General features: G+C 48.1%; 2 protein-coding genes across 2 annotated transcripts; one reads left to right on the top strand and one right to left on the bottom strand.

The window, feature by feature from the left end:
- Nucleotides 1-5,133: 5,133 nt before the first annotated feature.
- Rad51d (RAD51 paralog D) lies at nt 5,134-19,168 on the bottom strand. Its single transcript, XM_006990075.4, has 10 exons — nt 18,916-19,168; nt 18,550-18,611; nt 18,252-18,370; nt 13,040-13,121; nt 12,654-12,788; nt 12,048-12,143; nt 8,576-8,666; nt 8,405-8,475; nt 5,519-5,686; nt 5,134-5,351 (listed from the first exon to the last, which is right to left on the bottom strand). Exons 1-10 carry the CDS (start codon nt 18,995-18,997, stop codon nt 5,268-5,270), a joined length of 990 nt encoding a protein of 329 aa, XP_006990137.2. The 5' UTR covers nt 18,998-19,168; the 3' UTR covers nt 5,134-5,267.
- A 2,334-nt stretch (nt 19,169-21,502) lies between these two features.
- On the top strand, nt 21,503-27,971 carry Fndc8 (fibronectin type III domain containing 8). Its single transcript, XM_006990080.4, has 4 exons — nt 21,503-21,779; nt 25,692-26,058; nt 26,774-27,010; nt 27,518-27,971. The coding sequence occupies exons 1-4, from the start codon at nt 21,568-21,570 to the stop codon at nt 27,668-27,670; spliced, it is 969 nt and encodes a 322-aa protein (XP_006990142.1). The 5' UTR covers nt 21,503-21,567; the 3' UTR covers nt 27,671-27,971.
- The last annotated feature ends 24 nt before the right edge of the window (nt 27,972-27,995 follow it).

Here is a 27,995-nt window from a genome sequence, read left to right on the forward strand (position 1 = left end):
TAGGTTTGTCCCATTAGCTCTTATAACTTAAATTAACCCATATTTTTAAATCTATGTTCTTTTACATGGCTCAGTTACCTTTGTTCTGTACTGCCCATCCTGCTTCCTCAACACTTCCTCCCAGAGCTCTCTCTGTCCAGAAGTCCTGCCTATACCTCCTGCCTAGCTATTGGCCATTCACCTCTTTATTAAACTAATCATGGTGACACATCTTCACACAGTGTGAAAGAATATTCCACAACACAAGGGACTGGAGACATGGCTCAGTATTAAGAGGATTTGCTGCTCTTGCAGAAGACCCAGGTTCGGTTTTGGGCACCTACTTAGTGGCTCACAAATCTATAACTCCAGTTCCAGGGGATCCAGCACCTTCTTCTGACTACCATAGGCACCAGGCACATACATGGTACATATATCCACATGCAGGAAAAACATTCATATACATAAAATAAATAAATCTTTTAAAAAATCAAACAATAAAAGCCTGTTGAGTTGGCACAGACCTATAATCCCAGCACTCTAGAGGCTAAAGCAGGATTGAAGGTACAAGGTCTCACACGGGCCAACTGGCCTGGAATTCAGAGATCCACCTCCCTTTGCCTCCAGGGAATTGGGATTAAAGGCATGTGCCAACACGCCTGGCAAGACCAAAGCAACTCTTACGAAAGAAAACATTTAATGTGGGCTTGCTTACAGTTTCAGAGGTTTATTTAATCCATTATCATAATGGCGGGGAGCATGGTGGCACACGGGCAGACATGGTGCTAGAGACGTAGCTGAGAATTCTATGTCTGGACCCACAGGAAGCAGGAAGAGAGAGAGCCCGGGGCCTGGCATGGGCTTTTGAAACTTCAAAGCCCACCCCCAGTGACACACTTCCTCCGACAAGGCCACACCTCCTAACCTTTCTCAAGTAGTATCACTCCCTAATAACTCAGCATTCAAATATATGAGCCTATGGGGGCCATTCTTATTCAAACCACCACAACATGTGTGGAGACATAAACATATTTATACGGAATAATATATCTCATTCTCATTTCAGGTGTACACAGCCACAGAGAACTGGACAGCTGAAACTCTACCCAGACACCTCCATGCCAGAATACAGTGAAAGCCTAGCAGGCCGTGCGTGCATCTAAATCCTTATCTCCTCCCAGCTCACATCTCAGGCATGCACAGCCTGCTGTTTTTCACTCAGCTTTATCCCCCGCAAACCCTTCAGCTCTCCTGTGAGCACACGGTATCTGCCTTCTCGGGAGTGTTTGTCATTCCCTCTTCCCGGGGGAAAATCAGCAAAAGCTGATAAAGTGGATCTCTGATCTAGCTTTTTATGGTGAGCTCAGCCGAAAGGGGGTTGCGATGTTCAGCCTCAGCTGCTGGGGCACAATATGAGAGAGAATTTTGTTAAAATATTTACATATTTACAGCTGAAGGCAGCAAGAGGTTGAAAAAAGAGAGTCTGGCATCGAGTGGATTCAAGTTTAGATTCCCATGCTGTCGCTTAAGAGATACATGTCCTAAAACCTCAATGAGCTCCATTTAGTCTGGAAGATGAAGTGATTGCCAGTGCCACTCGGCTTGTGCTAAGCCCCCCGTGAGTCCTGTGTTAAGCACTGAGCGCATGCACACACACACACACACACACACACACACACACACACACACACACACACACACAAGCCCGGATAGACTCGCCACTGGATGAAATAGGGCCACCTACTGTCTAACCCACCCTCAACCCCTCCCAGTCCATTTCTAGTAGGACCACAGCAGGTGCCTCAAGAAAGCTAAGCCGCAGCCCCAACTCCATGGCTGTTTCTTGGTTGGTCTGAGCCCACCACTGAGGCACCATTTCCTTTTCCGCTACTGAACTAGACACAGTGCACGAGGCAGTTCTACATCAATGACATAGGAAGCAGGTCAAGCAGTCGTCAGGAGGAAGCTCGAGTTTTCCTTGTTCTTCAAAGGACACAAGGAGATGATCCCTTTCCTGTCCATAGATACTGCCGTGTCTGGATTAATGTTCAGAGTGGCTGCAGCCAGGTTTTAATGAGGGCAACAAGCTTGAAGACAAAACCAACACAGAGAATCGAGGACAGAGATGGAAAGGCCCTCTATTCTCCACACTGGGCCACTGCATCAACCAACCTTGGCTTCACATTATCAGGGATGAGTGATCTTCCTTATCACTGAGGCCTCTCTAAGTGGGATTTTGTTACTTGCTATGGAAAGCAGCTTCAATAATACATGGATTTTTTTTTTTTCTCCCTGACAGTCTCAGAAAGCTCAACCTCTTGACTCAAGACCACCAAGCACTAGCACCCAGTAGGTTTTTAACATTTGGTCTAATTTCAAATAGACATACAATGACCTCCTTTTATCAAGGTTAAAAAAAAGACAATAAACTGTGGGGACCTAAAGACTATCTAGATCAAGGAGGAAACAATCCTACATTGCTCTCTTCACTTTTTTCTAGTACTGAGGATGAAATCTAGGGCCTGGCCTGTGCTAGGCAAGCACTCTACCACTGATGTACACCCCTAAGCCACCGTCTAAAATTCATTAAAGCCCACTCCTAAACAAGCTCCACAATGTAGAAAGAACAAGAGAAGAACACACACACACACACGGGAGGCCTTGCATTCTGCACTGGAATTGTCACATTTTTACTTTGAGCCTTGGGTTCTTCCTCTAACAAAATGATGAGATGGGAGCTGGGATGCATCTCAGTGGTGGAGCCTTTGCGTAGCATGAGTAAGGTCCTAGGTTGGAATCCTTGTGCTGCAATTTAAAAAAAAAAAGCAGCCGGGCGGTGGTGGCGCACACCTTTAATCCCAGCACTCGGGAGGCAGAGGCAGGCGGATCTCTGTGAGTTCGAGGCCAGCCTGGGCTACCAAGTGAGTTCCAGGAAAGGCGCAAAGCTACACAAAGAAACCCTGTCTCGAAAAAAATAAATAAATAAAAAATAAAAAAAAAAGCAAACAAACAAACAAACAAAAACCTCACACTGCACTGTTCTGGAATCCTCAGTCAAGTATGAAACACTTGAAATCACCAACTGCAGGAAACAGGACAGATCCATCCAGGGCAGAGCGGGAACCAGGCTCCTCCTTGAACACCAGTCCCCCTAACTGGTAGTGGTTCCTAAGTTGCACTAAGACACTGTCAAACACTCCACGAGAGAGTGCCCTTGACTAGTTGGTGCTGTCTGCTATGAGATCGGGATGCCCAGAGAGCATGGGGAGTGGCGGGAATGTGCTTTTCCTGGTTTGATGTATTGGTCTCACTAGGGTTGCGGGAAGCTGCCAACTGACCAGCCATGGTGTAGCTACCAAAGACTGTTGTCTCCCTCGGTCTTCTATGGAAGAAAGTGTGAGGGTTGAGGTTCCACGTTATCACAGATACCCTTATGCCACTTGGCACTCATTCTCTATCCTTCAGGCTTGCTTCTATCCTGCTATACCGTAAATTACCCATGTCATATTTTCTTTTTTCTGTTTTGTTTTGTTTTGTTTTTTTGAGGCAAGTTTCCTTTGTGTAATAGCCCTGGCTGTCCTGGAACTCACTATATAGACCAGGCTGGCCTTGAACTCAGAGATTTGCCTGCCTCTGCCTCTTGAGTGCTGGGATTAAAGGAATGTGCTACCATGCCTGGCATATTTTCTTTTATTATTACATTTTTATTACTATACGTGAGGGGGCATACATATGCCACACAGCATGTATGGAGGTCAGAGGACAATTTGCAGGAGTCAATTCTCTCTCTTTTATGTGGGACCCAGGGACTGAACTCAGGTCGTCAGGCTTGGAGGCAAGCATCTTTATCATTGGCCCTAAATATCAGATCTTGTAACTCTGGTCCCCCTTTCCTGCTGCTAAGACAAAACTAATTATACAACAGGCTCTCTAACCAAGCGTGACCCTCCTTGTAAAAGATGTGGTCCATAAACAATCTTGATCATTTCTTTACTCTGCCTTTCATTTTCCATTCCCTGGTACCATCCTCCCCTCTCGGGCAGAGTTACGACTCTCAGATGGATGGCCACAGTGTTGGTAACAGACAGAGGGTTGTTTTATTCACTAAGACATGAGGCTGTGGTACAGCTGGCAAGACGAGAGGTGTAATTATCCTGCGTCTTAGAGCCACCGGCAATGAATTTCTGTATAAAAGACTAGATTGGCCATGTATTATTTATGCCAGCATCAATTTTCCCAGCTGGTTCTATTTACTGTGCAAATTCTCCTCTGTCTGTTTATGGGTTAGGCCATGGTTCAGCACCTCTGGTTACTCTAGACTGAGGAAGGGCCCCCACAGGGCACCATGCATATGAAACAAGTGTCTGGTTCACTGGAAGCAGGTCACATCCTTCCTCCCTGGTAAATTATATCCCTGGGACAGCAGTGAGCTCAAGTTCTCACCTATCAGGGTGATGCAGGCAGGTGTGTGAAACCCAGTCAGCAAGCAGGGAAGAACTCTCATTCTCTGGGCATCCCACTGCAGGAATGGAAAAACTCTAGAGTTCAGAGGACTTCCTTTTTACTTTTTAAAAATATTTTTGTTTTATTTTATTTTATTTGGTTTTTCGAGACAGGGTTTCCCCGGGGTAGTTTTGGTGCCTGTCCTGGATCTCGCTCTGTAGACCAGGCTGGCCTGGAACTCACCGAGATCCACCTGGCTCTGCCTCCCTAGTGCTGGGATTATAGGCGTGCGCCGCCATTTCCCCCTCCCCCCCAGCATTATGTATTTTTAAGAGCAGGGCATACATAAAGAGCTTTACATTTCTGAGGATGTTTCTACTGAGTGACTCAGACAAAGGAAGTCCCATCTTGCAGGTGGGAAAACAGCAGCCAAAATAAATGGGAATGGGTGGAGTGAAGGCTTCCTGGATCAATTACTGTGTGAGGGATGGTGACACACAGGGCCAAGAAGCTATTCATCCAGTCACTACTGTGTTTGGTGCCCAAGCTAGGTTGACCTCGACCTCCACTGAAACATATGGCAGACGCAAAGGAAGAAAACTTGAGGCCGAGATGGACTACGATGGACTTCTAGGTCCTCCTCCCCACTCAACGCCTCCCCGTGGCAGCATCCTCTGGCCACTGGCTCCATGAGATCCCACAGAGTGAGGCTGAGGAAGCTGAGCCTTGGCTTCCGACAAGCCTGAGACATCTGCACTGCCCGGTCCCCTGTGGCAGTGGACAGCAGCTGACTGAGAAAGAATGCTGTAAGGGCCTGGGAGCTGTCCCTTCCCCAATCCACAACATCACGTCTGCTTGGCAGGCAATTCCGGGCTCTGCTCCTCAGTCCCCAATGTCCCAATGTCTATCACCTCCTGCAGACCTGTTGGCTGGAAGGAGAGACACCAGAGAGGGGGGTGGTAGAATTAAGCAAGCTAAGCGATCAGCCTTTGTTTCAGGGTTTCGGCATCAAAGAATCCTTCAATGAGATACCAGTGGGCATGGGAACCACCCTCTCCAGAGCCCAAGATCCCTGGCGTCCCCTGGGTTGGCTCACCTGGCGGGGAGACTTGGTCAGACACACCACGCGTTGGCTGCTACCTAAAGTTCCAGCCCCTTCAATGACATCCAGGAGAATCCGGGTACTGGGCACAAAGCTCCAGGAGCGTCCCAGAGCAGGTTTGACTCTCCTACTATCTCGGTCTCGGGTCAAGTGGTTGGTCACCTGCAGAAAGGGACACAGATCCATGATGGTAGTACAGAGGACACCTGTTCCTACCACTTCATTTTACACACACAAGAAATCTGAGATCTCTGATTCTCCCAGGTATTATAACTTACAGCTAAATCTAGAGCTACATCTCAGGGCTCCAGATCTGCACCCAGCTTTCCACAAAGCAATGGGGCACCTTTATTCATCCTTTCCTTAAAGTGGAGCTGGTGCTGGACTTGGGCCTACCACAGGCATCCTAAGACCAGTGCACTCAGCCGTTGCTGTCTGGAGTGTGTCTGTGTGTCGGGCAAAAAGGAGGTTGAGATAAGGAGTCCCACTCTAGGACTAGTCTTAAGCAAGTCAGCCACAGAGACCCAAGCCACAGCCTCCTGATGACAGCGACTATGGCTCCTTTCCTATAGTCCATGCCAGAGACTGGCACCCAAGTCCCCACAAACACTCAGAAGCCCAGAAGCCAGGAGAGGAAGGTCCAGGACCTTGCACTTGAACAAAAGAACAGGGAAACCAGTTCTTTCACACTGCCTGCAGGTGCACAGATTAGTGTAATATTTCCTTAAAAGGGGGCAATGACCTATCTAGACATTTAAAATACATATAGTTGGATGTGGTGATATCACAGCCCCTCAGAAGGCTGAAGTAGGACTAGTACTTCAGTGTAGGAGTTTGAGGCCAGCCTGAGCAGCCTAGTGAGACACCATATCAAACACATAAAAGTAACAGGTAGACCTGGCTCAGTAATACACCCCTCAAACTCCAGCACTCAGGAGGCAGAAGCAGGTGGATCTCTGTGAGTTCGAGGCCAGCTTGGTCTACAAAGGGAGTTCCAAGACAGCCAGGGCTATGTAGAGAGACCCTGTCTCAAAACAAACAAACAACAACAACAACAACAAAAAGGCAGGAAATATTATGTACAGAGTTAAGCATAAGAGTGCTTGCTGTCAGGGCTGGAGCAGTGAGTGGGTGAGCAGCCAAGAACACAGGCTGTTCTTGCAGAGGACCAACTTCTGTTCTTACCACGGAGCTGTTTCCTGTCCTGATAGAAGGAATACTTTTCATAAAAAGAGTTTAAAAAAAGCTGCCAGGTGGTGGTGGTGGTGGTGGTGGTGGTGGTGGTGGTGGTGGTGGTGGTGGTGGTGGTGGTGGTGGTGGTGCACACCTTTAATCCCAGCATTTGGGAGGCAGAGCCAGGCGGATCTCAGTGAGTTGGAAGCCAGCCTGGTCTACAGAGCAAGTTCCAGGACAGCTGGCCTCGTACTCACAGAGATCCACCTGCTTCTGCCTCCTGAGTGCTGGAGTTTGAGGGGTGTATTACTGAGCCAGGGCTACCTGTTACTTTTATGTGTTTGACATGGTGTCTCACTAGTTCTACACAGAGAAACCCTGTCTCAAAAAACCAAAACCACCACCAAACGCCTTTAATCCCAGCACTCGGGAGGCAGAGCCAGGTGGATCTCTGTGAGTTCGAGGCCAGCCTGGGCTACCAAGTGAGTCCCAGGAAAGGCACAAAGCTACACAGAGAAACCCTGTCTCGAAAAACCAAAAAAAAAAAAAAAAACCAAACCCAAAAAAGTAACATCTCAGACCATGTGTGTGCTTTTTTTTCTGTGTGCTTTTTTATTTTTTTAAGATTTATTTATTATGTATATAGTGTTCTGCCTGCCTGCATGTATGCCTGCACACTGGAAGAAGGCACCAGATCTCATTTTAGGTGGTTGTGATTCACCACGTAGTTGCTAGGAATTGAACTCAGGACCTCTGGAAGAGCAACCAGTGCTCTTAACCTCTGAGCCATCTCTCCAGCTCCGTTTTCTATGTTCTTACATAGAACCTTTTTTTTATTTTCATTATTGAATGAAGAAAAAAAATAAAAAGGGAGGACATGACTGCTCCTAGGTGTGGGTTGAGAAGGTTTATTGTAGATAAAAGGGAGAAAACAGCCAGAGGCATCTGGAAGGGTCTAGGGTAGACATGACCAGCAGACTGAGCAGGGCCATGTGAGGAGAGAGGGGGAGAGAGAGCCAAGGTGGAGCCACTGACCAAGAGAGGCAGCCTGCGCCAAGAGACTGGTGTAGCAAAATGGCTGAGGTATATAGGCACCAGACGTGCTGAGGGAAGGAACAGTCCAGCCCCTGGGCTGGAGAGTTCAGGGGAGGGGGCATGGCATGCTAGCCAGGGCTCTGTAACAGGTAAGGACTGAGGGATGCTGGGAGAACCTGGTGGCCAGAGTCTGCTTTGATGTTAGGCATTTCAGCCATTTGTCCTGGGTGTGAGACCTAACAATTACCATCTTTTTCAATTTGTTCTGTTTTGTTTTATTGAGAAAGGATCTCACTATATATCCCAAAGTACCTTGAATTTGAGATCCTCCTGCCTCAGCCTCTGAGTACCAAAAGCAAAAGCATATGCCCCTATACCTAGTTCTTTACATAGATTCTTTAAGATGGCCATTTTAAAGCAAGACATGGGGGACCATCCCTGTAATCCCAGTACTTGGAGGCTTGAAAAACCAAACCAAACAAAACCCCCCCTAAAACAAGATAGTCCCTAATCCCTGTAGCGATTCATGGTCCAAATACCTCTCTGACCTGTGGAAGCTGAGCTCTGTGCTCTGTCCTCCTCCTTAAGGGCTATTATAGCTCTAAGCTAACATTTAAGAGAAATAGTGCTAGCTACAATTAGAAATTATGTTCATAGGAAAAGCCTCCTCACCATCACTGCCACACCCAGCTCCCGGGCTAGGATCTTGAGCTCTCGGGCCAGCTGCATCATCAAGGCCAGGCCTGGGGGAGGAGCAAACAGGAGAGGCAGCAAGAGGGCCGAAGGACAGAGCTGGGAGGTGAAGTCCCCACCCTGTCTCTCTAGGCTCTCCTTCCTACTGACCTTCCCTTTGTTGACCTCCCAGGAGTGGGCCGACCACTGCAGTGACGGAATCCACAATCACAACCTTCACAGTGCCTGAAGAGGCCGTTGCCTGTAGGGATGGGGAAAGCAGGTACCATGAACCAGTGATCTAGGGGACGCCCGGGGCAAGCTCCTCTAGGAGATGGAGGCCGGTGAGATAAAGGCTCAGCAGATAAAGGCGATGGTGGGACAAGCCTGGCAGCCTGAGTTTGACCCCTGGAATGCAAGCAAAGGTGGAAGCAGAGAACCAACTCCACAGAGTTAGCTTCTCTGACCTACACACACACACACACACACACACACACACACACACACACACACACACACACACACACACGGTGGCATGCATGTGCTCAGTTGTGCCTGTCTGTACATACACACACAATTTAAAAAATGAAGTTTACTCCTCAGAAGTTTTCTTTTTCTTTTTTTAAAAAAGAAGCCAGTCATGGGCTGGAGAGATGGCTCAGCAGTTAAGAGCACTGGCTACTCTTCCAAAGGTTCTGAGTTCAATTCCCAGCACCCACATGGTGGCTCAGAACCATTCATAATGAGATCTGGTGCCCTCTTCTGGCCTGTAGGCATACATGTAGGCAGAACACTGTATACATTTAAAAAAATAAAAATAAAAGTCAGTCACAAACAACCTTTCCTACCCAAATCCGACAGGCCTCACTGAAGCACCTTCCCTGACCTCAAGCGCATAACAGACTCCACTGAGGATTTAGTAGACAGAGCAGGTTTAAGTCATAGGACAGCACAAACTCTCCACCCAGGAATCCCTGTGCAGATTCCAATGGCAATCTCCTTACACCCAGCCTACTGTTAGCCCCTTCTCCTCTTCTGAATCCCCTCACTGCTGCTGCTCACTTTCACTTCAAATTCCCAAGCTGCATTTGCTCTCCACCGAGGAACCCAGGGCCTGGGGCATGCTGGGAAAGCATTCTCCCCGAGTTACAGGAGTCTCTGCCCCTTTGTCTTCTTTTGTTTCCATCTCCTGGATTTTTACCTCCCAAGCCCCCTCTTCCCCGACAGCTACCATGGTTCCAAATAAAGGCAGCTGTTTCAACCAGGCAGTGGTCTCTGAGTTCAAGGCCAACCTGGTCTACAGAGTGAGTTCCAGGATGGCCAGGGCTACACAGAGAAACCCTGTCTTAAAATAAATAAATAAATAAATAAATAAATAAATAAATAAATAAATAAATAAATAAATAAATAAATAAATAATAAAGGTAGTTGTTTCTCTAAGAGCCTGATGCCATTTCTCTGACCATAATCAGGTGTCTTTCCACAGGTGAGCCTGGTCCCAACATCTATGGACCTAAGCTGTCTTCCACGCTTCCTTCTTCTCTCCCTTACTCCTCAGATCTCGATTCCACTACATGTGTTGTTTCCATTTGCCAAGCCTTGGCTATTTGGCATCTCCACTCTGCCTTTTGTGTATCTCACTTCCAGCCTGGAACTGTGCGCCAGTCTTCCAGCCTCTGACTCTGAGCCTGTTACCAATGCGTCTAAGAGAGGACAGCGGAAATGGGAAAAGTTAAAACCAACCAGCTGAGGCCCTCCTCAGCCCTGTCCAGCTAAATGGCACAGCAAGACCTTTGCTGCTTTTGCCGAGGACCTGGGTTTGATTCCCAGCACCCACAAGATGGCCCACAACCTTCTGTAACCAAGTTCCAGAGGAATTAAATGTCCTCTTCGTGCCTCCAAGGGCACCAGGCAAGCACACCATGTACATACATTCAGACACATAGAATACAATTTTAAAACCTTAAAAAAAAAAAAAAAAAGCCAAGTGTTATCAAAATCTCCTTCTCCCTTCCTTATAAACATTAATCTGAACATGTTTAGGTACTGGGTAGAAATCCCCTGACATCAGTGAGGATGGGCCCAGCGCCCAATTCAAGATACGTATAGAGGTAGATGATTTGCTTTTGGTTAACTATGGCTGGAGGGATACCTCAGTGGCTGTGTCTGGCTAACGTGTATAGGCCCTGGATTAGATCTCTAGTGTCACAAAAAGAGAAAAAAAATTATACTTATTTATTTTCGTGTGTGAGCGTGTGTGGGTGTGTGCATATACTCATGGATACAGCCTTGGACAACTTGCAGAAGTCAGTTCTTTCCTTCCACCACGTGGGTCCTGAGAATTGAACTTGGGTTGTAAGGATTGACAGCAAGTGCCTTTATCCAGGAAACATCCTCACCAGATCCTTATCATTACAATTAAAGAAACCTGGATCGGGTGGTGGCGGCAGCAGCACATGCCTTTAATCCCAGCACTTGGGAGGCAGAGGCAGGAGGATCTCTGTGAGTCCAAGGCTAGCCTGGTCTATAGTTCCAGAACAGCCAGGGCTACACAGAGAAACCCTGTCTTGAAAAACTCCAAACCCAAACCAACCAAAACAAAAACCAAACTAACCTGGCTAACTATATATAAAAAGAGGGAGTCTACTAGAGGCCCTAGAGGATGCTGCTGCTGCTGCTTTCCCTTCTCCTCCTCTTCTTCTTCCCTCCTCCTCTTCCTTTTTCTTTCTTTCTGTCTTTTTTTTTTTTTTTGGTGTGTGTTGTTGCTGTTGGTTTTTTGAGAGAAGGTCTCTCTGTGTAGCCCTGGCTGTCCTGGAACTCACTCTGCATACTGTGCTGTCCTCAAACTCAGAGATCCACCTGCCTCTGCCTCCCAAGGACTAGCATTAAAAGTGTGTGTCATCACCGCCCAGCTATGTTTTTCTTAATAAAAGGTAAGAGATAATAAAAAAAAATCATCTATCCCTTACTTGCTTGAATATGGAGCACGTGTGTGCTTGGGGCTACAGCAGCCACTAGCCAATTTTGAGTTGAAGAACAGGAGAATCGGACACAGGACTCAGTGCCAGCCTCCAGTCTCACAAAAGATAATAAGATTGTCTCAAGAGTCAAGTCTCCCAGCCAGATGTGGTGAAGCATACCTTCAATCTCAGCACTCAGGAGACAGGGCAGGGCTTCTCTGTAAATTCCCAACCAGCCAGGCTACATAGTGAGACCCTACCCCCTCTTACTGTCTCTCTCTGTCTCTCTGTCTCTCTCTCTTTCATACACACACATACACACACACACACACACACACACACACACACACACACACACACACACACACACACACACGAGTTTTCCTAATTGATTTCAATGAGTAATGCAGAGGTGAAGACAATATAATCCTCTACTCAAGGAGCTCACTGTTGTACAGGGCTGGTGAGCCTGTAAACAATGAAGCACATGAATTATGAATTAAGCACCAAGGAATTCCACCTGGGGCATGGGCCGGTGGGGGAGAGGGAGGGCTGGCAAACACAGCTGGAGATGTTACATTGGACACACGCATTCCAAATAGGCTGTGGTAGGACACCTGCCGCAATACAGACAACACCTGGCCAGCTGGGGAAGGCAGAAACAGGTAGATCAGCAGGCTCACCTGCTGGGCCATGGTGCCCCGAAGGTCCTGCAGCATATTCAGCATCTGGAAGATGTCAAATGCATGCACCACCTGTATCCTCTGGAGAGCACCTGCCTGAGGGAGGGGTGGGAAAGAGAAGCAGGGACTTGGAGAGGGGATCCAGGAAAGCGATAAAGAGGAATCACCAAGCTGAAAAGGCAAAGAGGCACTTAGACACAGTGCTGGCATCCAGAATGGCAAATGGATTTTGCCTAATGGGCTGGATCTCACAGTGGTGGCTACCTGGGTGCTGAGCTGTACGACGTTCAGAATTCAGCAGGAAGGACAGATATGATTGATTAGTGATGCCTGCCCCGACAAGAAATGGGCTGGAAACATAGCTGCAGGTCTTTGCCAGCTCTGATTTACAGTATTCGAGGACTTGGAAGTTCCTGGAGAATCAGTGTGGGTGGCACCCAAGCTGGGGTGATGCCGTTAACATGAGCAGCTCTAGGAATGCAGAGAGAGGACTCTCCAGTTTCAAGAAATGATTCTCACAGATGGTGTACATTCTTACAATGTTCAAGAGTCATGAAGCCCTCTAGCATCAGGATTTTAAAGGAACCCAGCCATCTTGCCCCCTACCTGTTTCTCCTCATCTTGGGTTCTAGCCTGTAGTAGCTGGAGGAGGCGGGACGCTGTCATCCCTCCATTGGAATCAACATAGAGTACATTCTGCTGCAGGCTGTGTGCCACATTTGCAGCCACACAGAGACATACCTTCAGAGACAAGATGGGGCGCTGAGTAAACCGAAGCCCTTGGAGAAGAGGGAGTGCCACCAGACAGTTTCCCCGCCACATCCTGCCCAGATTCCAACAACACACACTGGCGAAAGCCAAACCCATTCTCAGCACCCATCTGGTCTGTTCTGACCTTGCAACCCACAGGGACACCTGCAAGAACTCCCCAAGGAATCCAGGACAGTGCACCCATCTCCCCCGACTCTCCCTGCTGTTGGCCCCATGGGTACCTGGGTTTTTCCGCTACCTGGGCCTCCTACAATTTCAGTCACCTCCCCCGTATAGAGGCCAGCATCAAGTAGTTTGTCCAGGCTGATGGTAGAAAAGAGAACCAGGGGATGGGCAAAGAGAGGAGAGAAGAAATTGTATTAAACTTGCAGATAAATTCGGGAAGTAAGCTGGGCATGGTGACAGATGCCTTAATCCCAATATCAGGGAGACAAAGGCAGGCCTCTGTGAGGTCAATGGCAACATGAGACCCTGACTAATATCTATATTATTATGTATATTATATATTATAATATGTATATATGTACATACATACACACACATACATATATATCTTTGGACATATATTTGAGGAGATAGCTTAATGGTAGAGTACTTGCTTATCACATGCAAAGCCCTCAGAGTTCAATCTCTAGTATGGGGGTGGGAAGGAGGTCGGGGAAAGTTGGCGTTCACTAATGTAGAATCTTGTAATCCACAACCACGGAAAGTCTCTCCATTTATTTGGGTCACCTTTGACCTTCTTCATCAGCATTTTTAATTTTCAGCATACAAATTATACACGGGCTTTGTCAGACTTAGAACTATGTATTTCATTTCCTTAGATGCAACAGCAAATGGCATTGTGTTTTTAATTTCAGTTTTCACATGTTCATTGTGAGTTCAGAGAAATGCAATTGATTTTTATGTGTTGATCTTGTATCCCCAGACCTTGCTAAACTCGATTATTAGTTCTGGGAATTTGTAATTATTTTTTATTTGCTTGTTTTTTTGCCTGCCTCCCTCATCTGGTAGGAGCACCCCGGGGGCAAAGACTGGGTCTTTATCCCTGATGTGTCTCCAATATTAGCACACAGAGCCGAAAACCCTGAAGGCACACAGTAAATGTTACTGCAAAAATTAAAAGAACAGTGGCGAGACTGTCAGAACTCTGGCTGTGGAAGCCTTGAGATGAATCTCCAAACATGGCCACTTCCTAACCTCAGCTCTGCCCCTGAACCAGGTTACTACCCTCCACGCTAGGCCCAAGATGAGAGCTGAAGTTTCTGTGTTGCAGCCTGGACCAATGCCTGACTGTCATGCACCACCCTTCTTCTTTTTTTTTTTTTTTTTTTTTTTGAGACAGGGTTTCTTTGTGTAGCTTTGGAGCCTGTCCTGGATCTCACTTTGTAGACCAGGATGGACTCGAACTCACAAAGATTTGCCTGCCTCTGCCTCCCGAGTGCTGGGATTAAAGGCGTGCACCACCACTGCCCAGCGCACCACCCTTCTTAACTAGGCAATAATAGTCACAGGCTGCAAGCCTCTGAAGGGGTTCCTGATGACCAACCATGACCTATGATCACATGACAAGCAGCAACCAGTCACCACCCCACCTACTTTAACTCCAGGGACCACAGGTTCCTGCCAGTGGAAATCTGGTTCTTACTCAAGCCCAGTGGCTTCTTGGAATCACTGGGCAAGCTCTGGGTCTGTTTAATAAGCAGCTACTTAATAGGTCCCCAGCCTCTGCTTCTGAATCCCGTTCTCCCCGAGACACCACCGGAAGCCCAGGTCCATTACATTAGCTCCTCTCAGTGTGTTCTCCAGGGTGGGCCCCAGATCAACAACATCAGCAACACAGACACTGTGAGATCCTGCTTCTGAACAGAGTTCAAGAACTCCACCCAGGTCGGTGTTGGCATGATGGATCGGGCAATAGAAGTGCTTGCCTTGCAAGCATGGGGACCTTAGTTTGCACCAAAGAACCTACTAAAAAAACCTGGGTGTGAGGGGCTGGAGAGGTGGCTGAGCAGTTGGGTCACAACCAAGCAGGACATCTGACACCTCTGGTCTCCATAGGTCCCTGCATACAGGAACACATTCACACATGGATACATATACATAATTATTAAGCTAAAATAACTTTTTTAAAAAAAATTTATTTTTTTAAAGTAAATCTTCTTCTTCTTCTTCTTCTTTTTTTTTTTTTTTTTTAATTTTTTTCGAGACAGGGTTTCTCTGTGTAGTTTTAGAGCCTGTCCTGGATCTTGCTCTGTAGACCAGGCTGGCCTCGAACTCACAGAGATCCTCCTGGCTCTGCCTCCCGAGTGCTGGGATTAAAAGTGTGTGCCACCACCGTCTGGCTTAAAATAACTTTCAAAAAAGGAAAAAAAGACAGCTGTGGTTGTGCACATTATTCATTCATTCATTTATTTATTGTTTTTTCAAGACAGGGTTTCTCTGTGCAGCTCTGGCTATCCTGGAACTCACTCTGTAGACCAGGCTGGCCTCAAGCTCACAGAGATCTGCCTGCCTTGGCCTCCTAAGTGCTGGGATTAAAAGTGTGCACCATCATGCCCAGCTAAAATAAAATCTTTAAAAAAAAAAGCTACCACATACTGGGTTATGAGACTCCACCTGCATGAAGTACTTCCAAATCTGCCTCCCAGACAACCTCCCACCTGTGTTTCTTTCTTTCTTTTCTTTTTCTAAAATTTATTTAACTAGGCCGGGTGGTGGTAGCACACACCCTTAATCCCAGCGCTCGGGAGGCAGAGGCAGGTGGATCTCTGTGAGTTTGAGGTCAGCCTGGTCTCCAAAGAGAGCTCCAGGAAAAGCGCAAAGCTACACAGAAAAACCCTGTCTCAAGCAAACAAACAAACAAACAAAAACAACAAACTTATTTAACTTTATTTTATGTGCATTGGTCCGAAGGTGTCAGATCCCCCTGAAACTGGAGTTATAGACAGTTGTGAGCCTGTGAGCCGCCATGTGGGTGCTGGGAATGGAACCCAGGTTCTCTAGAAGAACAGTCAGTGCTCTTAACCACTGGGCCATCTGTCCCTCTCTCCAGTCCCGGTCCCCCCACCCTGTGTTTCTACCCCTGACTCCTCCCACTGCTTTGGAAGTGGAGCACCCTACCATTAATCCCCCTGTTACCTCTGAGCATATCAATATATGTGGAGGGACTCCAAACAGGGCTGCCTAAAATGCAGGGCATGCAGGGCTTTCTCCCCACCTTTCCCACTGACCTTCCCATCCGCTTCCTTCCAGTCATTCAGACACCTTGCCTTACGTTTCCTGAAGACCTCATTCCAACAGAGATGAACAGACAAAAGCTCTGGCTTGCAAGGCATACCCAGTCTCCCCCATCGAGAGCATTTCCCCCTAGTGCGCCACAGGCTCTACTGCCCTGCAAAGATTCACACTGCGCCTCAGCACCCCGAGACTCACAACAAAGGACCCTATTTAACGGTTTAATAAGATATCAACGGTCCTAATATGATAACAACGGTCAATCACGCATTTCACTAACTTTGACTTACCTCCAAAGTTTCAAAGTTACATCCACTAGGTAGGCCCAGCTCCCTGTAGGGAAGTCTAAAAACCTAGCCAATCGCTTTTTACTCTTCCTGCCTACACCCTGTCTGACATGAAAGTCTCTTGTCACAGCTCTCTTTCAACAGGTCTTCCACCGTCACAAATCCTGGATCAGATTCACACCGCCCATACCAGCACCACCAGATCCCTGCTTGACCTCGTCTGGCCAGCCCCGTCCATCCTGCACATCTCTGCGCCACGGCCTACAAACGCTTTCCCAGTGGCCTCTCCCCTCCAGGTATACATCAGAACAGTCCAGCCAGAATGAAGTTCTTAGACATGACCTCCAGCGCCCAATCTACCATCTAGTAGCTGCAGGACCCTGAGCCGGAACCTGAACCCCATTTCTTCACATACACACCGATGATTTCAAGGGCAGTGAACTCTCATTAGGGGTTATAAAGGACAAATGGAATACATGCCGTGAAATGCTGAGCACAGTGCCAGAGTCAGGGTGAGCATTCAGGGCAAGCTTGGCGGTTGTGGTCTGCCAATGCCAAGGCTACCTCTACCACCCTGAGTCCTCAACCCCACCCACCCCATGATGACCGCTGCTGCAATCCTGCCGGTGTACCTTCTTACTGCTCATTCTGTGGAAGCTGTTTTTATAAGTTCCTCGGGCTCCAAAGCCAATGTGCCTCCTTGCTGTACTCACTAGTCTCCTGTATAGACTAACCACCATACTTAAGAGTGGGAGTCTTGCCTCACGCGTATAGACAGCATCTGCACGTGTCTGGCACCCAGTAGGCACTCAGCCAATGTTTGATGGATTTACACACACAGACCCCCAACCAACAAGAACAAGCACCAGACTGTGCAGACCTTGCCAAGAGAATGTGTTATGGAAACAGCAAGCCCCAGACCAATCCAAAGACCTTTGTGATGGCAGTGTTATTCATCAAACTCCACACAAACAGGCCAGGAGAGAGGTCAGGCTCGCTTGGCCAGAAAATGCCAGTTGTCTTCCAATTCATTCCCATCCCGAACCACAGGGCATAATGTAACTGTAACTGCTGTTTTCAGTGAGTATGCACGGTCCCAGCTGCTGCCTCCTATGGCAAAGGCACCAGGCTCAGGATTATATGTCCCTGGGCTCACCTCTGCCGGCCCCTAACCACAAAGGAGGTCAACAATCTCTAACATCTATAGTCTATGGCAGTGGTTCTCAACCTGTGGGTCATCACCCCTTTGGGAAATTGAACAATCCTTACACACGGGTGGTGCATATCAGATATTTACAACTTATAACAGCAAAATTATAGGTATGAAGTAGCAACAAAAATAATTTTATGGTGGGGAGGGGGCGTTCATCATAACATGAAGAACTGTATTAGAAGGTCACAGCATTAGGAAAGTTGAGAACCACTGCTCCAGGGTCAGACCTTAGGTTCAGACTCCCAGGAAATCTCAATCCTGCCCTGAATCCTGAAGTATCGGGGACTCCACTGAAAAATGGGATATTATTGACATCTTGTGTTACAGGGCAGTGGCTCTTCACTGGGAAATGTTGGCCCCTAGGAGATACTGAGTCATATCTGGAGACATTTTTGATTGTTATAACTGGGGGTGGGGGGTGTGATCCTGGCGTCTGGTGGGTAGAGCCCAAGAATGCTGCTAAATGTCTCGCAATACAGACAGCTATCCCTACCCCAGCAAATGATTACTTGTCCCCAAGTGTCAATAGTGCTGAGGCTAAGAAGCCCTTTCTTTTTACTCTAAGGAAAAAGAACTCAAGAGCTCAGATGCCTCTAGGTTCCTTGACAGCTCCAGATGTCCTCACCAACCCTGCCCTTGGTAGTCTCAGCACGGGAAGCTCGGCTTTCACCTTCTTGCTCAGGTAAGCGTACAAACCTTCCAATGCCGGTGGACAGGATAGCAGTGGAAGTCTTCAGTTCCTCATAGAGGTCCGCGCCATTTAATGGGAAAGCCGAGAACTGCGCCAGCAACACCCTCCTCAGGGCAACCAGGGCCTGCCAATAGGGCAGACACTCAGGCTCCAGAGCGCCCAGACTGCCCAGCGACCAGCCGCCCCCCGCAGAGCAATCCAGATCTAGAGCCCCCTTATCAACTTCGGGGAACTCTGATCCTGCAGCTTGAGGACCCGCTCTAGAAGATACCTTGAGATGGAGCTTGCACATGGTGAGCTCACCTTGTAGGACAAGCCACACTTCTGGGCTACCTCCTCCAGGTTAGCAGCTGCCAGGTCCGCCACTGGAAAGAGACCAAGTGCAACTGATTAGCAACAGGGATGACTTAGCCATGCCACGCTTGCCTTTTCCTCTGTTGGGAAACGGCGTTAAGGTCTTAGTCTACTCCCGATTTCAAGTACGCAGGCCCTGATGCAGGACCCGGCAAGGAGCCCAGCACACAGTAGAGCCCTGTCTCGAACCCGGCCTCCCCACGAGGTCAGAGTGTGGCCGTCCTGTTAGAGAGAAGCGCCCCGCACTTGTGCCAAGACTGTGGCGCCAATCCCTGTGGTCGTGCCCAGTTGTGTGCTACGAGCCCAAAAGGTCACCTGTCTTGATCCTTCGGCCTTTCAGAAGCTGAACGATCTCCTCGGTGAGGCCGGGGCACAGCCCTGCCCTGAGCATGCCCATGTTCCCTGCAAACCTGGGACGCCCCGGGGTCTGTCTGTCACGTGGGTACCCGCCAACTCCCCCACAATGGGCGTCCCTCGGTTCCACTTCTGGAAAGGGTCCTGATGCGCCAGCGCGGGAGGAGGGGGCGGGAAGAGGATGCAGGTCGGGGTGAGGGACACCAGCCCTTCCCGACTCGCAGGACTCCAGGACCCTGGGCCCGCCCCCTCCCGGAGGACGCTTCCGGGTTCCGTGACTGGAGCGGCTTTTGTGTCCCAGGCCTGCAGCGCCATCTGCTGACCAAGAGGGCAAACGCGGCGGCCTGGCGACTCGCGCCAAACCACCTGCCAGCCTCAGAGCTACTCTTATCTCTCTCCTTCCTCCCTCCCTCCGTCCCTTTCCCTCCCCTCCCCTCCCTTCTCCCCTCCCCTCCCCTCTCCCTCCCTCCCTCTCTCTTACCCCCTCTTCTGAGAGTCCCTTGTATACTAGCCTCCATTCAAACGTTAGGGACACTCTCACCCTACTTACTGAGTGAAGCACACCTGCCTTCTAGTAGCATTCATGTTAGGGAGACAGACAATGAGAAGGAGTCAGTTCACATCATACAGATTGTATGAACCACCAAAGTTCACGGAGAACACCTGCACCCCTGTATTTTCAAAAGAAATTGTTTCAAGTTTCATCTTATGTATATAGGTGTTTTGTCTGCATGAAGGTCTGTGCACCCCGCACCTCTTGCATGACTGGTGCCCAAGGAGGCCAGAAGAGGGAGTCAGATTCCCTTGGACTGGAGTTACAGGTGATTGTAAGCCAGTGTGTGTGTGCGTGTGCATGTGCGTGTTCGTGTGCGTGTGCGTGTGCATGTGTTGGGAACTCTAGTCCTCTAGAAGAGCAACCAGTGCTCCGAACTGCTAAGCCATTTCTCTAGCCCCATATTTTCCGAAGGTTTTTATTTTTCGAGACAGGGTTTCTCTGTGTATTTCTGCCTGTCTTGGAACTCACTCTGAAGACCAGGCTGGCCATGAACGCAGATATCTGCCTGCTTCTGCCTCCACCTCCTGAGTTTTGGAATTAAAGGCATACACCGCCACCACCTGGCATTTTCCAAATCTTTATTTTAGTGAGAATAGGGGAATGCTTGAGGATTTAGAACATATAAAATATAGTTTACTGTGGAATATTCCTTTACACTGTGTGAATTTATGTGGCTGTGATTGGTTTAATAAAGAAGCTGACTGGCCAATAGCTGAACAGGATAGATAAGGTTAGGCGGGAGAGCCAAACTCAGAAGGCTGGGAGGAAGAAGGGTGGAGTCAGAGGAGTAGGGAGCAGTTGCAGAGAGAAGGTGGGCATGCCGTTCTGAGAACAGATGGCAAACACACAGATAAGAAATGTTGTTTAATTTAAATATAAGAGCTAGTAACAAGCCTGAGCTATTGGCTGAGCATTTTAATTAATATTAAGCCTCTGTGTCGGTTATTTGGGAACTGGCAGGCAGAAAAGTCTGCCTACAGTTTACTATTTTGAAATGTTCTTTGCCACATCCAGTGGAAGAAATAAAGCAGTTTCACAAACCTGAGTGAGGTTCTATTTCTCTCTATATTTTGTAGTTGAAGGAATTGGGGCTCAATGGGACTTTTATTCTCAGAGTCACACAGGTAGTATGCACAGAACTGAATCTCAAGCCCACATCCAACTGCAAAGCCAATGCTGCTGGACTTGCTCTCTCCCCTCCCCGGGAGTTGTGGGTGTGCTTCCCACCTATACTTTGGCTCTCTCCATAGCAGAGAAGTCTGAGCTGGGCAGTGGTGGCGCATGCCTTTAATTCCAGCACTCGGGAGGCAGAGCCAGGTGGATCTCTGTGAGTTTGAGGCCAACCTGGTCTCCAAAGCGAGTTCCAGGAAAGGCGCAAAGCTACACAGAGAAACCCTGTCTCGAAAAAACAACAACAACAAAAAAAAACCACAAAAACAAAAACAAAAATAAAAAGCAGAGAAATCTGGCCCGTTTTTAGAACCATTTCTCCAGGTTCACCAATTGCCTCAAATATCTTTCAAGGTATTTGGAACTCTAGCACTAAAATCAGCTACTCTGTGAGCGGCACACCACAGTAAGCTTTCACTGGGCCTGTGCGACTGGCCGCAGTGGGATTTACCACTGAGATGCCAGGACAGAGAGCCTCGGCCTCAGTAGGCAAGGTCTTCCTCTTCAATGGCTCCTTGGCTCAGCCCAGGTGGCGTTTCTCTGTCACTAGCCTGCTCCTCCTTCCAGGACAGCTCTAGAGGGTGTCCTCCGAGGAGGACAGAGCAGCTGTGGCCACACATGTGGCCTAGAAGGGGCCATGTGTGCTGGAAGGGGCCATGAAGTTTGTTTCTTGGCTCTGTTCCACCCCGACACAGGCTTTTGGTCTGTCCAGCTGCACAGCAAAGCTCACCTCCAGGGGAGGCTGGCCCCTAATTGTTACACTCGGTGATGATTGTGAAGTCAGCTCATTGCTCACCCATCCCACCCAAACTAAAGGTGGGACTTTTGCCTCAGTTTTCTCTCTGCTTCCTGCACGGTGGTGACAGCTCTGGTCCCACCTACACCAGATGGCAACCGAGGTGTTCTGTGAAGTGGGGGGTGGGGAGGAGGCTATACCGAAGAAGAAGGAAACGCTCAACATTATGAATGTGATTGACCAACTGCCAAAGCCCTGTCCAAACTCCAAGTTTATTAACCGGTCTTTGGCTACCAAAGGCCTCCCGCTTTCCTCGGGACACAGCTTGGTCAACCACTTAGAGGAAGACACCACCGACGTCATGTAAGATATAATTCTGGGTCCTCTTTTCGAAGGCCAGGGAAGCTTCGCAGCCCACTCCGGAGTCCCTCAAGGAAGAACAAGTCGGGAGGTTCCCCAGGCGTCCCCTGAGCCCCACGACAGTTTCTGAGAGCATGTGGGTTGCCTGCTCTGGGAGGCCTTTCTCGATCAGTCAGTTTAGGGTGCTGGGTGCTTACCACCAGCCCTGCCCCATCCTAGGCTTCTCTCCTTCATTTCTCCCGCTTCATTGTCCTTGCCCACCTTCCAGCTGAGGTTCACCGGTCCTCTTAGTAAGTCTGGGCTTCCTCTAACTTCATGCCACAAAACTCTTCCTCTTGGTGAGAAATATAACCCAGTGTTGAGCTGGGAAGGCAAGACTGGGAAGCATAGTGCCTGCCTTCAAAGAACATCAGGCCTAATGTGCGTGGTGTTGGTTGTGGGGGACGTTAGGCAATAAAGAGGGTGGTACAGTACAGCCTGGGAAATACTGTCCCAGGGCGCCTTGAGAAACCAGAGGGGATTTCAAAAGGCTTGGTATAGTTTGGGACAAGCTGCAGGAAAGGGAGACCTCTTAGAGGAGGTGACATTTGAGGGAGATCTCCAGGGAAAGGGTTTCCAAGGTGATGACTGAGGTAACAGTACCAGTTCAATTGGGGTGACCCATGAGTGGGCCCTGGGCTTCCCTTAATGCCCTGCTGTCACTGTCCTGAGTCACCACCATATGGGTGCTGGGAATTGAACCCTTGCTCTTAACCACTGAGCCATCTCTCCAGCCCCACTCTTGAAATCCTTCATTATTTCTTTAAAAAAAAAAAAAAGGTTTCCATACTCTAGTTCTCATTGGGATCCACAGACTGTGGGCTAGTTTAGATTAGAGAGAGGTATGTGTCCATTCTAGGTCATCATTAGAGTGACCTGGATAAATGACTATTGTTTGTAGGAAATTTCATGATTTACTGGGTGAGGGGGAGAGGAAATCTCAGGCAAGGATCCCTGAGTTCAAATCCAAGTTCAACTGCTTAGATACATGGTCTCAGCCAAGTTCAAAGGCTAACACCCATCCAGCAGGGCTGCTGTGGAAATCAAGAAAGAGATGAGTCCAGAAAGCAGTCCAGGATCTAGGGGTCTTCTGTGAACCTTTAGCACCAGCATTTCCAGCAGGGGAGTCTGTTTTGTTGCTGTTGTTGTTAGTTTTGTTTTTTTGAGACAGGGGTTTTATGTGTAGCACTGGCTATCCTGGGACTTGCTCTGTAGACCAGGCTGGCCTTGAAATCATGAGATCTGCCTGTCTCTGCCTCCAGAGTGCTGGGTTTAAAGGTGTGCGTCACCACTGCCACGCTCCAGTAGGTGACTGAAATAAGAGATTCTTAGGACAGTCTGACGAAACGATGTCAACATCCTGACACTTCAGTTTACAAATACAGGACAGAACTTAAAGAGAAAGAACATCTGCTCCAAATGTCCTTCAAGAGCTAGTGTTTGGTGTGAGGGCTGGATGTTCTGGACTGATCCAAATCTCTCAGGAGGTTGGTGGGTTAGAGCCTAGGGAGGGAGCTTCATATGGCCCACAGAGCAAACAGGAAGTAAGAATCTGGACTAGACTAATTGAGATTGGGACCTCGTTACAGGCCAGGAAATCTTAGCTGGTAGAAACAAGAATGATAATAATGATTAGACAAAGAATCAGAAGTCCCAGAGCACATCACAGGGGAAGGATCAGTCTGTGATGTTTAGTTTTACTTATATGTATGTGTGGATCAAAGTTGTTCTTTTTAAGGATTTGAAAGCTAATTTTTTTTTTTTTTTGGATTCGTGCACTTCAGCAAGACAATGCAGGGTCATGTATTTTCTTTGTAACAGCAAAGAATAGTGACAATATACATATGTATGCAGGGACTGGAGAGATGGCTCAGTGCTTAAATGCATTGATTAGTATTCCAGAGGACCAGGGTTTGGTTCCCAGCATCCACATGATGTCATAACTATCTGTAACTGTAGTTATGGGGGATCCAATGTCATCTGGCCTCTGCATGCATGTGGTATACATACATACATGTGGTATACATACATACATGTAGGTAAAACACCAACACACACAAAGTAAGTTCAAAAGCAACAACTATTCATGACACACACACACACACACAAACAAACAAAAAAAAACACCCAACAAAACAAAAAAACATGAAACAAACAAAACGGCTGAAGCCTCTGCTACATATAGTACATCGGTACAGACAAATCAAAACACAACACAGAGCAAAATCCAAGTTTTGGATAGGTATGTATGTGCTGGATCATGCCTCTTATTTATACAGAGTCTAAAGACATGCAAAAAAAATAGGTCTTGTCTCCAGTTAATATACATATGCAGCAAGCCTAAGATGACACCTAGAGAGTAATAAACAGAAGAAAAAAAAATCTTACTCTGCTGGCTCTGTCGGCTGGAGGATTTGTAGTGTGAGAGAGGCATCCAGGGGTCTTAGTAATGCCAATATGTCATAATATCCGAGTTTGGATGAGAGCAAAGAAAAGTGTAATATGTTATTCTTGGTATGGTGTGTGTAAAATACCCCCTAATTAAAACAACAACATAAGAATGGGGGATGTCTTAGTTACTGTTCTATGGCTGTGAGGAGACACCATGACCAAGGCAGCTTATTGAAGAAAGCATTTACTTATGGGCTTGCTTACAGTTTCAGAGGCTGAGTACAGTATCATCATGGTGGGAAGCATAGTGGCAGACAGGCAGGAGTGTGTGTGTGTGTGTGTGTGAGAGAGAGAGAGAGAGAGAGAGAGAGAGAGAGAGAGAGAGAGAGAGAGAGAGAGAGACAGAGACAGAGACAGAGACAGAGACAGAGAGACTGGGCTTGATGCCTTTATTTTATGTGTATTCTTTTTCCTATATGTATGTCTGTGAAGGTGCCAGATCCCCTGGAATTGAAGCTACAGACAGCTGTGACCTGCCATGTGGGTGCTGGGAATTGAACCCAGGTCCTCTGAAAGAGCAGTCAGTGTTCTTAACCACTGAGCCATCTCTCCAGACCCAGTGCCAGCTTATGAAGCCTCAAACCCTACCTACAGTGATATACTTCTTCTAACAAGGCTAGACCTCCTAATCCTTCCTAAATAGTTCTGCTAACTGGGGACCACGTTTTCAAACATATGAGCCTGTGGGGGCCATTCTCATTCAAACCATCACAGGGGGACAAGGTTTTTTTTTTTTTGCTGTGTTTTTATTCTTTTTTGAGTCCAGGGTCTCACCATACAGCCTGGCCTGGCTTAGGACTTTTGACACCTCAGTCTCCTGAATTCTAGGATTACAGGTGTGTTTGTGCCACCCCACCCAGGAGAACAAGAGCTCCTCCAATATATGTATTGCATATAATATAGACTATTAATTTTATGTTTTATAATTAATATTGTTAGAAGTTATTAGAAAGTAAGTAAATACAAATTACATTGAACACAAAGTAATAGAAAAGAAATATTAACAAAGACATTATTTCAATTAACTACTTTCTTATTAGGTACTTGCAGACATTTCTCTTTACTCCAGTTGGTTGCTGTGGTCATTTCCTGGGACCCTTGTACCCCATTTTGGTGGGAGGACTCAAAAGTTTTAGCAGTTTCTCAAATTAAGTGGTTCTCAGAGCACTTCATATCAGAACCACCTGAAGATCTTACTTAAAATGCAGCTTTCATCCCCACTGGGGACCAGGAGCCGAGAATCTGCAGTTTTAGTGAGCACCTTGGTGGATTTGAGGCCCCGGGGCTGCTGAGCAGTAGCATGTTCCAAGCGGTACCACAGTTGGGGATGCTGGTAGAGCCCCCAGGCCGTGTATTCAGGGTTCCTCAGGCTGGATGGGTTGGGGTAGCCTCCTTCATCTGACATCCATATCCTCCCCACTCCAGGAAGCAGATGCCAGCAGAAGATTCTGAATACAGCTCAGATGACACTAGTATGTCCCCCATATCATCCACTCTGATGAACCCCATCAAACTGGCTGTGACTCAGCCCAATAACAGCTTCTTTGCCGGAATGCTGGAGGGTGAGCTAAACAAACTCAGTTTATCGTCACTGACCAAGAACAGAGAAAATGAGAATCTGGCCATCTGCCCCCGCTCAAGGTCCCAAATAGCCCCCGTGGGCCTGTTGGACCTTGACAACCCTGCACTGGACACAGACACCTCCTCAACACGCTCTGAGTCTTCTGTGGTCCTGGATGTGCCAGAGGCCCCCTTCATCTGCGAGCACACTGTTGGCGATTCCACAGCTATGGTATGCTTTTCTCTTGGCAAAGGCTTACAGTGTAGGCAGTAACTAAGCTCCATGGAGAGTGTGACCTCAAGTTCATGGTTTAGGGAGGGAGGCAGCTAGGGGAGGGGTGGTCTACGGAGCTTTAGTGCAAGATGAAATGAAAGCATTGATCACTGCTTTCCTGATCAATGCAGAAGAGATTAAGATCAAGTTCCTCAGAAATTCAGAGAAAGCTTACTTCCAGCTGAGCAAGGGTTGGAGCTGGAAAGTGAAGAATCGAGCAGCCAGTGTGTCTGTTTCTAACCGAGGACTTCGGACAGTCACATTCCTCCAGGCCACCTTGTCAATACCTAGACTCCCAGGCTCCATTCCTAGAGGAGGAGGCCTGATAATGTGCAGTGTTTACATAGTCCCAGATAATGGAAACAATATGGTAAGTCCCTGAATATGAGTCAGACTTCTAGTCTGTCATTTAGTTGCTATGTGACGGCCTCTCTGCAGGTAGAAAGGAAGGTTTCCATAGGTAGCTTTCCGCTGGCCACTTAGGTCTCTGGAATGAGCACCCTATGGTGGAGTGGTGGGCAGAGCTCTTCTCAGTGTTGCTGGGTGATTGCACTTTCCTCCAGACATGCCTGAGTGAGCTCCAGTAGGAACAGGAATGGAAGCGCCACTGTGACCTCTCCCTGTGGGCCAGGCTAGACCTGAGGAAGCCTGGGCTCTCTCTCTCTCCCCCTAGATTTCCTGGACTCATGCTGTGGGCAAGCAGCAGGTCAGTTTCTACCAGGTGCTGCTGCAGGAGGCGACCAAGCGAGGCGACAAGGAGATGCCCAAGGTCAAGAACCGCCCCTGGATCTTCAACAAGATCCTGGGCACCACCGTCAAGCTGATGGAGCTGAAGCCGAACACGGGTTACTGCCTTACTGTCCGCGCAGCCAACACAGCGGGGGTAGGGAAGTGGTGTAAGCCTTATAAAGTAAGTCCTGGAAGCAGAAAGGCCCAGGGCTAGGGAGGGAGTCCCATCCAGAGAACGAAGGTGCCGAAGGAAAGAACCATCAGCCCAGATAGGTGAAAAACTACAAGCCAAAGACCAAACGGGGGTCAGGAACCCCCCAAGCCTCATGTCCTTGCTTTCCTTATGCCTGGGCCAACAAGTGTTAATTCCAGACTGCTGGTTTAGGGGTTAAGCTGTTCAGGGCCCATTAGAAATGCAAGCTGATAATTGTAATAGTATTGCCACAGTGTTCATTTTCTAAAGCTGTGAATTCTCATATATCTCAACTCCAGTAATTGTGAGTGAGGGGAAAAAGGGAAGAGACCAAAGGGAACAGTTTGTAGGTGTCAGGGGTCTAGAGGGTAGAGAGAACCACACGATGAATGTGTTGCATGAGGCTAAGATTTCACTTAGCAGCAAGAGGTTGATGGAGAGAAGAGCCAGGCTCTAGCCTGGGAAGGCATCCTGAGCGTGCTTGTTTTATTTCAGTTTGCAACCGTGCCTACCGACTTCAACAGCTTCCCCGAGAACAATCCCATCCAGGTCACCGTGCAGCGCAAACAACCTCAGCGGAGAACCGTGTCCATGACGATGGATGAGATGCGGAGGATGGAGGATCTGGAATACCTATATCCGTATTAGGGGGCGTGGGTCGAGGCTATCCCCTGCCCACTGTCAGTCTTGGCCCTGGGTCCTCAGGAACCAGAATCATGAGATGGACTGTACCACCAAGTACCAAGATCCACTAGTTAGCCTGTCAGCCAAGGGCCTGGGGGCAGATGTACTGGAACCTCACCCTTGGGTCGAGGCCAAGGACAGACACAAGCCCCATTCACTGAGACACCTTGGGCTGGGCCATTGCCCAACAGCTGCTAGGTGCCCTCCTTCCTCCCTGACCTGGCTGGTTCCAGGTCCCTCATTAAAGAACTGAAGGCCCATCCAATACCCTGAAAGTCTGCTTCCTGCT

Source organism: Peromyscus maniculatus, chromosome 8, assembly GCF_049852395.1.
Source record: "Peromyscus maniculatus bairdii isolate BWxNUB_F1_BW_parent chromosome 8, HU_Pman_BW_mat_3.1, whole genome shotgun sequence".
Taxonomy (NCBI): Eukaryota; Metazoa; Chordata; class Mammalia; order Rodentia; family Cricetidae; genus Peromyscus; species Peromyscus maniculatus.